Here is a 13,032-nt window from a genome sequence, read left to right as displayed (position 1 = left end):
TGCTTCCCCTGGGACTCACTGTGGTAGAAACTTCTGGGCTCCTCCAGTCAGTGAGAATTGACTGGCCCAGCCTGGTCTGGCTGCATGGGGATGGCAGTGGCCTCAGTCATGGGCAGTGAGGGTGGACAAGGAGGAGGACTCCCTTTTCTTACCTTGTCCATTCACCTTTCTCAATGCCCCTGAGCCCCTTTAAGAGCTAGGCCCACACTTGAAGCCGGGTACAAGTTTTAGTCTAGCAGGGCCAGGCAGGCCTCCTCCTGCTTCCCAGCATCCTATTGGCACAGCCACTGTGGCTATCCTTGGGAGCCAGGTCCTCGGTGACAGGCCACTTTCCGATAATCTTGCCATTTACTGCATAGGAGGAAGACTATGCCCTGAAGAGCAAAGAAGACCCAATGGGGCCACTCCAATAGCCCTCATTCATATAACAACTCAGTACCACAGGAGGTCAAGACAAAGGTCAAAGGTCAAAGAAACAATTCCAGGGACAGGGTGCCAAGTATGTGCGTCTATGTGTACAGGAGACAGGGAACAGGCTCAGAAGAGAAAGGCTTACTGGAGAGATGGCTCGTGTAACAGAAGACTGGGTGAGTGGCGGGCTCAGAGGGGTGCTCCAGGTGGCTGAGGTGGGCTCTGGGCTCTAGGCTGCAGGGCCTAATGGATGCTCTTTGCTCGGGGTGGAGGTTGTAGATGCCCATGGAAGACAAGGGGACACAGTCCACCAGGAGGGAGGAGAGACAGGGGGCTCCAGCATTTCTGGGTCTAGGGTCTCTGGTCTCTCCCCAAAGAACTTCCTCTCTGCCCTATTCAGCTGACAGGACCCTTCTCCCTTGAGCCCTCATGGCGCTTTCTCTCCCCTTTTGGAGTCCATCTTAGTACATCTGGGGAAAAGAGAGCTGAACCTCACGGAAGGTGGGGACTGGTGTGGTCTGTGTCTGCTGTCTCCAAGTTACCCTGATGAGGGAAGGGGCTGAACCTGATTCCCGGGGCTAACCCCCACCCACTCCTGGGGCTTTCAGCTTTGGCTTCTGGCTGTGCTCCCTTGCACCCCCTCCTGGGCCAGTGACAAACTACAGCCACAGCCTTTGTGGGGGATGGGCAGAAATCCACCCTCCTCCACCTGCTCAGCAAAGCGGTAGCGGTCTGGGTAGTGGGGACTGAGGGGTCCAAGTGTTGGCTGTCTTCACAGCAGCAGCACACGAGGTAGGCCCACCAGCCCTGAGTTCTAGAGTGACCCCACTGTCCTGCAAGTGCCTGAAGAGAGACATGCTTCCTCTCAGCTCCGTTCCTACCCACTCAGTCTTTCACAGATATCAGGAACCCTGTGCACCCGGGGGCTGAAGGCATAGTCGGCCCAGCCAGGGCGACTGGTACAGAATGCCAACCGGCAAGCTGGAGGAGACCTGCCTCATCTTGAAGCTGTGAACAGAATGCTGCTGCACAGGGGAAAGCGGACCTCATTGCTGTAGCTGGGACACACACCCTAGGCAGAAAGAGGGGCCACATTAGCCAGGTGGGTCTGGTGGAGGCTCAGGGTTATTACCATAGAGAGAAGGGTTCAGTGGGAGAGGTGAAGAGGGGGCCCCAAGCCAAGGACCTCTGAGGCTTCCAGAAGCTGGGGCGGGAGCGAGGCAGAGCTTAACACTGGAGGATGTAGGAAGAAGCAGCCTGGGAGGCCTTAGCCTGAAACCCAGCTGAGACCTCTGACCTCTTGCCTAAAGGGAAGAGGCAAGTTTGGAGTCACTAAGCTCCAGGTGACATGTGACAGCAACCACAGGAAACCGGTGTGACAGGAAGAATGCTATTCCTAGAATCACGTGGTACTCAGCTATCAGCAAGCGCTCCTCTAGAGCTTTTGCTTGGAGGAACTTGAAGCCAACTGCACCCTCCAGGACATACAGTCAACTTGTGACCTTGAGGTGCCCTCAGCTGAGGCATGATTGCTGGGTCCTCTGTTGGCTCTAGGTGTTGCTTCTTCTGTTCTTTTGTAAGATGCAACAGAGTTCAAGCCACATACACACACATACACACAGCAGCGTGGCAGTAAGAGACACACAAACAGGAGGGAATAACGTCTCCAAACGGGAATGAGGAGAGAGGCTGCAATTCCATTAGCAGTCGCTAAAAGCTGGATGGTTAGGATGGAAGTCCCCGAGGGTGAGGCGTCAGGGCCCTGAGGAGACAAGGCGCAGGGCGGGGGGGGGGGGGGGTGCAGGGGGGGGGGGGGGAGGGGTGCACGGGGGGGGGGGGGGGGGGACAGGGAAAGTGTCACACACACGTGGAAGGGTGGGCTGGGCCTCTCTGGTTTCAGCATTGTCTCCTCAGGGCCCTGACGCCTCACCCTCGGGGCCCACAAAAGTCACTTCAGTGGCTGCATGCATGGTCTTTGTCTGTGTTTATGTGCCTGTGTGGACAGGCAGGCGCAGGGACATGTGTGTGCACACTTGTAGGTCAGACATAGCAGGTGTCTTCATCAACCTCCCTCTATCTTATTTGTTAAGACAACAGGGCCTCTTATTGGTCTGGAATGCCTCAACTGAGCTAGGCTGGCCAGCTACCAGCCCTGGGGAATGCTCTTGTGTCCCCTTCTGCAGTTCTTAGATCACATGTGTGAAGTAACACGCTCAGCCTTTTACATAGGTGCTGGGGACGGAACTCAGGTCCTCATGACAACCAGGCCCCACCCTCCCCCAGGCCCCTCAGTCTGTCTTTCCACCGCAAGTTTCTACCTCTAACCTTCCAGGGCAGAAGTTCCAGTTGTCAGTGACTGTCACTTCCGGGCCCCAGCGCACCAGGTGCAGAGGTCTGCCCTGATCACACGAGGTCAAGGAGAACACTGGGTCTGAGCCAAGTCCTGAGCTACTGTTTCCAGCTACCCACACCAAATGCCCTTTCCTTTCTGTTTCATGAAAATCAAAACTGGGTGGCAGGCGCACAGAGCCCTGAGGCAGCGAAAGAAGTGGAGACAAGAAAGACAGCAGGGCCTCGGCTAGGAGCCATCATACAAGGAAGGCAGATCTGCCAGGGATGTGGGCATCAGTCTGCATGAGGCCAGCTCAGCACAAGGAGGCTGCCACAGCAGGACCGTGAGTTCAAGACCAGCTTGGACTACAGAATGAGACCCTGACTCGAACCAACCAAATGATTTTTAAAAAGAAGAAGGGGCACAGGGAGGGCCATTGGACATTAGTGCTGAGGACATTGACAAGTGGCCAGTGTTTCCCAAAGTCCTCAGGGAACTCCCCAATGCATGCACTGGCAAGCAGGCCCAGCTGAGCACGGTGGCATGTGCCTGTCACCTTAGCTCTCCAGACGCTAAGGGAAGCAGATGGAGAGTTCCAGGCTAGCCTGGGCTTTATGGCAGACCCTGTGTCAAGACAAAATGCTCACTAAAACAGGAAGGAGGGAAGGAGGGAGGGAGGAAGGGAAGAAAGGAGTGAGGAAGGGAAGGGGGGTCTGATCTTTGTCTAGGTCCTGTGAGCCCCACTGTGCTCAGAGAGGTTCCTGGCTCTCTCTCTGACCTGGGTAAAAGGCCTCTTTACTGCCTGTACCTTTAGAGGCTTCTAGATTTCCTGCTCTGACCTCCAAGCCATGCTTCCAGCATTATGAGACGTTCCCAAAACAATTAAAAAAAAAAAACCAAAACCTCATTGCTAGCGGGACCAGTCACTGAACCCCAGCTCCACTGGCAGCACTGAAGGAAGGGGTCAGCACAGTGAGGTGTGCGACAGAAGCCCAGGCGGTCCTGCTGCAGAGGAGTCGGGGGTGGGCAATGTGGGGGAGCTGTGCCCCACTCTACACCCCCTGGGACAGCTGCAGCTCACCAGCCACAGGCAGAACCTATCTGCCTGGTGCCACCATGTTCTCTCACCATACTACCATGGACATTCTGCCAGCTAAGTGTTCCTCCCTGCCTCCCCGGAGACAGAGGCAGCCTCAGCCAGAAGCCCATTTTCCTGACAAACAGGGAGGGTTGCTGCTGACAAGCCAGCGCCCTCATTCTGTGTGCTGGCATCACGCTACACATTAGACAGTGGCTCCTGCCTTCTAATGGTCAGTGTGCCAGTTAATTTCTGGTCAGCTTGACACAAGCTACCGTTATCTAGGAAGAGGAACCTTAACTGAGAAAGCACCTCTATCACATGTCCTGTGGGCAAGTCTGTGGGGGCATTTTCTTGATTGATGATTGATGTGAAAGGGTCCAGGCTGCTGGGGGTGGTGCCTGCCTAGGTTCTGGGTTGCTCAAGAAACCAAACTGAGAAAGCCATGAGGAACAAGCCAGTAAACAGAGTTCCTCCATCGCCCTTTACTTCCTGCCTGCAAGTTCCTGCCTTGGCTTCCTTCAATGGATTCTTACTGGATTGTTTACTGGAGTAAACCAAACACACACACACACACACACACACACACACACACACACACACACACCTGCCCCCAGGTGTTTCTCAAGTTGCTTGCTTTTGGTCAGTTTTATCACAGGGATAGAAATCCTAACTAACACAGTCAGCTTATGCTCCCTACACCGTAGACAAGGAAACCCAAGCGAGAGATGACATCCAGCCTGCATCAGAAGCCCCAGGGTAGAGCCAGGCTTCAGAACAGAGCAAGTCCGGATCCAGGCATGAAAAAAACACCCACATCCCAACTGCTCAGCCTGTAGCTTATTTAACACATGGCTAGGAAGAAAAAGGGGGTGGGGTGGGACTGGCGCTGGCAACAGGCATCCCTACTTGTGAATGTCCATTTCTAGCACCTCGTGGCCCCACAGTCATGACCACTAGATGTAGCCCCAACACCCGTAAAACCCTCCCCAGGGCTGCAGCTCAGCCCAGGGAAACTGTTTCTTGGAACTGTGGTCTCAGAAAGAGCCCTGAACCTCAGGGTAGGGGAACCAGAGCGCCTCCCGCCCCCAGGGAAAAAGAAGGTCTGGAGCCAGACTCAAGGTAGGCAGGTAGCAGCAAAGTGAAGCCGAACACTGCTGCTCCCAGAGGCCTCTGGAAAGTAGACAAGGCTTAGGAAGACAGAAAGGCTGGTGGCAGGAGCAGGCAGAAGTCTTGAGGAACCTCAAACCCAGCCAGCTCCTGGAGGGTATGGAGAGGGCCAGGAGAGGAGTGTCTCCCATAGGGCCCTAACCAGGGGTGTCCCCTCCACAGGATCCTACCAAGCGGTGTCCCCACAGGAGCTAGGCAACGGGTGTCTCCCACAGAGGCCTGAAATGGTGTCTCCACAGAAACCAGGTGTGGCTACAAACTGTGGCAAGGCCAGATTCCCTGCTACAGAGCAGCTCGGAGCCTAAGGAAATGGGGTCTTGGAAGCCTAGGTAGAACATAGGCTCAAGGCTTAAGGTTCTAGAGCCCGGGACACATGGCTGAGGAGAGTGGCCACCTGGTAGAGAGACAGAGAAGAGCTATCTCTCCCCAGACCCCATTCTCCTCAGACACAAGCAACAGTGTCCTATCATAGCTGGCGAGGCAAGGGCACACTGCCTTTCCAGGACCCCCCAGGGGCCTGCTGGGGCACGAAGGTTCCCCCAGGAACCGTGAAGGCAAAGCCACAAGCACAGGATTTGCAGGACCCTGTCACCCACACAGGAAGTCCACGGCGGAGTATTCCTCACCTCACCTGTTAGCTCCTGCCCTGAATGACCCAGCGATTCCCACACGGTATCACGGTCAGTGGAATGACAAACCCCACAGCTTCCCAGGCCTGATTACAGAGCCCCCCCCCCCCCCCGGGTGCGGGCTGCAGTGCGTGGCTACCTAGCAGCTGCCCGAGGGACAGGTTAGCAGCAAGGTTATCCCAGGACAGCCACAGGGGGATTATGGTGGATGAGTCAGGTAGGAGAGGGTCAGCAAGGACCACGATAATGGTTGTTCCGCACTGCCTTGGGGCCTTGAGGACAGACATAGGGGTGGCAAGCTAAGGAATGTTCTAGACGGAAGACAAGGCTTTCCCTGGAGCCTCTCAGAACCTGGCCCTGTCCATCCTGGATTCCCACAGTGACTGCAGCCAGGAGCTGAATAACCCCCTCCCCCCTTAGCTGCTGCCAGGTGTTTGATCACGGTAACAAGAAAAGTGACAAACACGGCCAGTGACGGCACCCGTGGGTAAAGCAGTGTGCGGCAGGCAGGCCGCTGCACCTGTATGCCGGTGAGAATGTGGGGTCCTCAGCTATCCTCCGGAGGAGAGGGTGGGAGTGAGGTCACAAACCCTGGTGGACAGATGTGCACGGCTAAGCCCCAGTTCTCTCGGGGAGGTCTTCACGAAGCCCCGCCCACTGTGCGCACATGACTGGCCTGACTACTGGTAAGGATGCTGACACACAGCTGAGAAAGGGAGGGCCTGGGACCAGAGCGGCAGGGCACGGACTATGGCACACACAGCTCAGCTCATCAGTGGGGACTGCAGCTTCTACTGTCTCTGGCGATATGAGAAACGGCTACACAACCCAGAACGGATGTGCAAGGCCGCCATCCATCTGACAGGCAGATGGCCAGCCCCACGGCCATGCAGAAAGCACATGCAGAGACAGGAATGGTGCACGCTGCTGTTGCTGAGTGTGTCACCTACGCGACCTTGCCTGGCAACTACCAGTGCGTCTTGGAGTTTACGTCATTGCCCCGACGCTGACTCATTTTCACGGTGGCCGTTCTGCAGGTGGAGCAACTGAGGCTTCGGGAGGTCCTGAACTCTGCAAACTAAGACTAGGGCTTAGAAACCTGGACCTGCATTGACACCTAGGCCATCTCCCTCCTGTCACTGCAGAGCGTGTGACACTTCCATTCCAAGCAGCCTATGCTCAGCACAATGACAACTTTGCTTTGAGAGGCCACTCCCACCTTGCCAGCTTCCATTCCACATGCACATTAAATGGATCTTGGTCCGGCTAGAGGCTCGAGGCTGTTGACAGAGCCAAGTGGCCTCACACTGCAGGGAAGGCTGCCCACCCAAGACTCCACACCACACCCTTCTCCCCATAAGGGACTGCCCACCAGTCCAAGGTTGCTTTGGGCCTTGCTTGCTAGAGGAACCATGGCTTGGCTCACCGTGGTCCTGACAGGATGGAAAAGCAGACCCAGGGGGCCTGGCAGATGCTGGTCCATTCTCTATGGCTCAGATCTGGGCCTAAAACCAGCAGTGGCTCTCTAATACAATGCCTGTGAGTTGACGCTGTCCACATAGTTTGTCTGGTTAGCCGACCAGAAGCTTCACCAACCCTGCGATCTAAGTGACACCAAATCCAACGAAACCTGGAACTTGGAGGGTGGAACCCAATGGCTCCAGACTCACTGCTCAGCACAGGAACTGCTGGGAGCCCTGACTTAGACCAGGCTTTTCCCCGACCAGCTCCATATAGAGAATGCTTTCAGGGAAGCGGAGTTGAGTTGGGAAATGGTTGGCGGAGGTGTTTACAGCCCTGCCAGGACGGCTGATGTCCCTTCCTGCCCTGTCAGTGCAAGTCAGAACGGGCTGAAGCCACCACAGCTGGGCCCTAGCCATGCTTCCTCCGAGCGAAGCTCTAGAAAGAAGGGAAAGGTTAGGAGAGAGAGAGAGAGAGAGAGAGAGTGAGTGTGTGTGTGTGTGTGTGTGTGTGTGTGTGTGCGTGCGCGCGTGCGCACATAAGCTCTGTGTGCACCTGTGGATACAGGGTCTAGACCACACGTGTTGTATTCATGAGGGCCCTGCCTATACCTGTTAGGAGGACGGATTTCCACCCACATACTGTGCAAGTGCGTGGCTGTTGGTGAGTCTGGGAGACCTGTAGCTCTGTGTTCTGTAGTCTTCACAGCTTGGTGTTTGCACGTGTGCACCTGTGTGAGTGTATCCACGTGTGTTGGTGCATACCCGTGTGTGTGTACGCAGGCCCATGTCTGTCCCATATGTTTGAGCGCCTGTATTGACATGGACACCCACTGGTGCTATCTAGGTTTGTGTGTGTGGTGGGAGGTCCTGATGCACCATCTCTGTGTGTGTATACACGTGTCTGCATGTGTAACCACATGTAGCCCAGCTCCACGTCCCACGTGACGGGCTATGGCAGGCTAACAGTGCACAGCCGGTGTGAGCCACGCAGCCCGCTGCTGGCTGAGGGGTGGCGGGGGTATGATAACGCATCAGCCACTGTCAGGTTCTGAGCAGCATGGCTGCCCCGGTGGGACCTGACTGCAGGCCACGCTCCTGGCTGCCGCTGCTAGAAGCTGCCCTGGGCCATCTCTCCTGGAGGGAGCAGCTGGCAGACGGGGAACCAGTGCCCTGCTCCGCTCTCACTGCCCGTCAGGACTCCCCAGCCAGTCTGCTTTGTCTACTGACCCCAGCTCTGCCTTGCTTGGATGGTGGGGATGTCCTCCTGAGCCTATACCTTGGCTCCCTGACCCTTAGGGAACACCTCACCCCACCCCCATGCCCAGCGCAGCCTGGAGAGTGAGCCAGGTTGTAGCCACCCAGGAGTCATTGTCAGGGACTCATAAGTGCAAGGCCTATCCCAAAAAGCTCCAAATAGGACCCCTGACTGGACGCTGAAATATCACCCTCAAAACCTGTGACTGGGGACTTTCTGGATCAGAGCTAACACTGCCAAGCTACAGCTGAGCAGGCTGTAGGAGCCAGACACAGGGTTCAAACCCCAGTACGCCATCACTGCTGTGTGACGGGGGTAGGGTGGAGATGGTGGTGGGTGATTCAGCCCCTCTGAGCCCACTATACATCGATGTGCTAATGTGAATCGGCATGCACAAACACAGACACATTAGCCTCGGCTTGCCTAGGTGACACAGAAGCCCGTGGTCTGCCAGCCACCAGGCAAATCTAATCTCACAGACTCAGTTTGAGAGGCTGAGAATTTGCTGAAGGTTCCCCACCCCAAAGCAGGTGCACCTGTCCCCACACAGTGACTGGCCCTCCTATAAAACCCCATGAGGGGCTGGCCTGCCCTGAGGGATATGAAGTCACAATGAACGTCCTTGGGCCTGTAGGCACATCACAGACGTTGCCCAGAAGGGTGGGTAGGAAATGCAGAGACAAGTGGGCTTTCAAGACCCAATCCAGAAGGGCATGTCCTAAACCTTGGAGGGTTCATGCCAAATCAGATCATCTAGCTTCCATGGGGCATGTCTGTGGAGCTAAAGGGGGTGCTGCCCACAAAAGCACAGCGTTCTGTCTACTGACCTGGGGAAGCCATCAGAGCTGGCTACGTGCTGAGGCTCACACACTACAGTCGTTTCCCTTGGTATCAGATGCCACACCTGCTGGGAAAGCCAGGCCCACCCATCGCTATGCCATCTCACAGATGCAACGCTCTGAACATGCTAGAGGAACCTGGGAGTGTTGGCGCAAGGGGATGCCAGTCTCTGGCAGCACTGGCCCTGTAGCGCCCCATGGGCTGCACCCCCACTTTGCTGTATGGCCATCCTATCCACACCTGCCAGTGTCTGAAGCCCCTCAGGCCCCCAGGGCATAAGCCCCGGTCTGTTAGGTCCTGTGGACTGAGTCCATCTCACAGAGGAAAGGAGGTCAGTACTGCAGGGTGAACACTCCAGATCAAAGCCAGGGCCTGTAGTGGTCGGACCACGTGACCTCTGCCCTGCCTGTGACCTCCCCTAGCCAAAACCCCTCCTGTTTTCTAACAAGCCACACCGCTGGTCTCTACCACCTCAGTAGCTAGGTGGGTCATGAGCCCACAAGTGGCTGAAGGGCTCAGGAGAGCCACCCTGGCTATAGCTTCCTCAGAAGCCACCGAACAACAACAGAGGGTGTGAGGGCATCAAGCTGGGAAGCTCGACAAGGGATTCTCACACCTGCCGACCCACAGGGGAGCCTTCACGGGTGACTGGGTCACCTGGTACGCATATCCGCATTACCCCCAAAACACAACCTGCAGGCTCATGTCTGCTCTGACGGCATTTATAGGCATGAATAAGTCAGTGCACAGGAACATTCAGTACAGAGCTTGAAGAGAATTCTCCAAACCCCGGGAAGAGGACTCGAGCCCTGTAATGCCGAGGATGTACGGTAGAACTCAGCTCTGAACTCAGTGCCTCAAATCGGCCTCCAGAGGTGAAGCCCGAGGGCTGGCTCAGGCCCAGCCCATGGGGAGAGACGCAGAACAGCACTCTACCTGTGGCTGTAAGGTCAACGCCATCCCCGTCCCAGCTGTCCCGGCTGCTCTGCTGGCTTGACACTGGCCTCAGCTCCTGGGTGATCCTGGTACCCCTGGAGAGGCTGTCTGTGGGGGGCACCAGCTGGGGCTCCAGCTCTGGCACAGGAGCATGCGCAGTTGCAGGTGACTCCAGGGAGGCAGTGGTGACCTGCAAGGAAAGAAGGGGACAGATGAGCCAGGAAGGAGAGGGGTCTCGGGCTGTCTCGCCATTCCTTCCTCACTGTGGCCTGACCCCCGTGGTCAGCAGTTCAGCTGAGCCGTCTGTGTGTCCTCCCGTTGCCCGGCCAGGAACCACAGGCTGACGCTGGACATGGTAGCACTGTGTGTCCGTCTCTTGCTATCCCGACATAGCTTCTGACAGCCACAGTGGCGAGAGGTTAAGAGCGAGCTGGGGAGATGCACCAAGCTCCAGTCTTACATAGCCTGTCCCTGAGGACGTCTAAATGCCATTGTGCAGTGCGCCACAGGACCCCAGTGTTGAGCTTGGGAAGCCAGGCTGGCCCTCTCAGCTGTACCCCATAGATTTAGGGGGGATGTTACTTCTCCAAGTCCTCTGGGGACCAGTCTCTTCACATCCTTTCAAGGTTCTGTTGTGACTGTCTGTCAGGCATGGGTGAAGTTCCCCACTGCTCAGGTGAGTGAGGAGGACTCAGGAACCCAGGCGCATCATCCTTAGGGTCTGTTGGAAAACACTCGGCTCCTTCTCCTTTACACCATGAGTTTGCCTGGCCTCACCTCCTGAGATAAGGGTTCTACATATTTCTAGGTACCTGCATCATGTGAGCCAAAGGGAAATGTGAAAGGCAGGTACCCTTTGAAACCAGACACCTTATTAGGCTTCAGTGTGCCTCTGTGGAATTGCCACATCTCCTTACACCAGCCCGCTAGGCAGTTACTGCCATGCCACCCAGTCTCTACAGAGATACCCATCTGCACCATAGGCATCCAGCCCCCACCAGGACACTCAACTTGGTCATGTTAGGCTCAAAAAATCAGAGTACAAAATATGGGAGTCAGTTCTCTCTTTCCACCATGTGGGTATAGGGATCAAAGTCAGGTCATCAAGATTGCTAGCTGTACCTTTCCTTGCTGAGCTGTCCCACTGGCCTCTTCTGTGTGTGTTGAAGTTGTGGGCACATGTACTGAACACAGAATTCACCACAATACCTTCTCACTTCCCAGATAGAAATGGTCCCAATCCCCATGTCCCGGTACCCAGCCATCACCCTTCTAACCCCTGTCCCTACCATACCCGCTTGTTTCTGCCTGTGACCTTGACAATTCTAGTTGTCACACACACACACACACACACACACACACACACACACACACACACACACACACACACACCTTTCAAAAGCTGGGGAAATTTCAGAAGGGGCCTCAGAAAACAAGACTGATTCAAGAAGAATCAGCCTAGGCCAGGGAATGGATTCCCAGGGCTAGGTAGGCGGCTAGGGTTAGCTCAGCTGCTGCCAGGCCATTCAGACCACAGGGAGCCAGGACCAGGCTGGTACCCTCCTTCTTTCCTACTGAGTGTGCAGGGCTGGTGAAAAGTCGTTTTCTGTTCATCTAGGTTTTTTTTTCAAGGCCCCCCCCCCCCCCCGAGCTTAGTTCCGTAGGAGTAGCACCCTCAGTGAGATGGATGTTCGGAGTCCCCGAGGCGAGCGCAACCCCCACCAGCCCTGCAGGCAAGAGGCAGATGAATTTACTGTGCTGTTTCCTGGAATGCTTCAATTTATAGCATCCATATGGAGACACTGCCCAGTCGCAGCCCCCACAAGCCCACGGCAGGCATGCAGGCTGGAGCCAGGAGGCAGCACATTGGGCTACACATATCACTTATTCTTCACTCGTTCATTCAGTCCTTGGGATGTGGGGTGTGTCCATCAGTGTGGCAGGGACTCCTGAGCACTGCACGGATTGGGACCCTACCCTGCAGGGACTTTGGCTACCTCCCAATCTTGTCCTAAATCACCATGGAAAATTCTATCAAGGCAAAACTAATAGAAGACAGACACAGGGTTGCAATGTCCATGAGGGGTGACAGAATGCTAAGCCGCCAGCCAGGGACTCCTACTGCCAGGGAAGGCTTATGGGGTCAAATTGGGCAGTGTCCTTGTGATGGTCCCTAGGGATGGGTTGGAGAGGAGCAAAAGACTGTGACTGCCCTGGACTTGTGCCATAACTGTGACCTACTTTTTCTCCTGGCAGAGAGGAACCAGGACACAGATCTGCTGGGGTAAAGTAGCTGGGCAGCACTATGGCAACCCTAAGGGTGTAGGTATAAAAGTGGGAGTTGCTACTGCATCTAGCAGAGAACAAAAGCAAAAGGAATGCTCTTTGCTGAGTACCTACTATGTGCTGGCAGCAGGCCAAGCCTTTACTCAGACTCACAGGGTGAATCCTTCCAGCCACCCCCTTGCTAGGGAGTTGGCACGGAGACCTGTCTGAACTTGCACAGTAAGTGAGTAATTGGGGCTTTAAACTTAACTGGTTGTCTGTGACCAGGTGCTATGAAGCACCTGGGGGATGAAGCTTTTAAACTGAGAGCTGTAGATCAGAGGCAAGATCACGGGCAGAGACAGAGGGTGAGGGCAGTGCTGCAGAGGCGGGTGGGAGGACCCCCTAAGAGCTAAAAGATCCAGAAGGCCTTCCTGGAGCAGGTGGGATCTGAACTTGGTCTTCAAGAGGGTTTGGCAGGGGAGGATAGTAGCCTGGATGTGGGAGATGTCACATCAAGAACCATATGACTGAGCCCAGGTCATCTCTTCATCCACACCTCTGTCTTGTCTGTTCCCCTACCTACTCACCCATACACCCACCCATCTACAAGTCCAACTGTCCATCCATCCAACCATCCCATTCATCTATCC

The 13,032-nt window shown here is 55.5% G+C and overlaps 1 protein-coding gene across 2 annotated transcripts in view; it reads right to left on the bottom strand.

The window, feature by feature from the left end:
- Positions 1-13,032, bottom strand: part of Gse1 (Gse1 coiled-coil protein) — a 333,224-nt gene that overhangs the window by 205,207 nt on the left and 114,985 nt on the right. For both annotated transcript variants that reach the window (XM_055620866.1, XM_055620867.1), the window contains exon 2: positions 10,115-10,304. In XM_055620866.1, the coding sequence (XP_055476841.1) occupies positions 10,115-10,304 (190 nt within the window). The remainder of the gene's footprint in view (positions 1-10,114; positions 10,305-13,032) is intronic.

Source organism: Psammomys obesus, unplaced genomic scaffold (genome assembly GCF_907164565.1).
Source record: "Psammomys obesus unplaced genomic scaffold, mPsaObe1.curated_primary_1811, whole genome shotgun sequence".
In the NCBI taxonomy this organism is placed as follows: domain Eukaryota; kingdom Metazoa; phylum Chordata; class Mammalia; order Rodentia; family Muridae; genus Psammomys; species Psammomys obesus.
The sequence above is the reverse complement of the archived record's forward strand: the minus strand, read 5'-3'. Positions and strand labels throughout refer to the sequence as shown.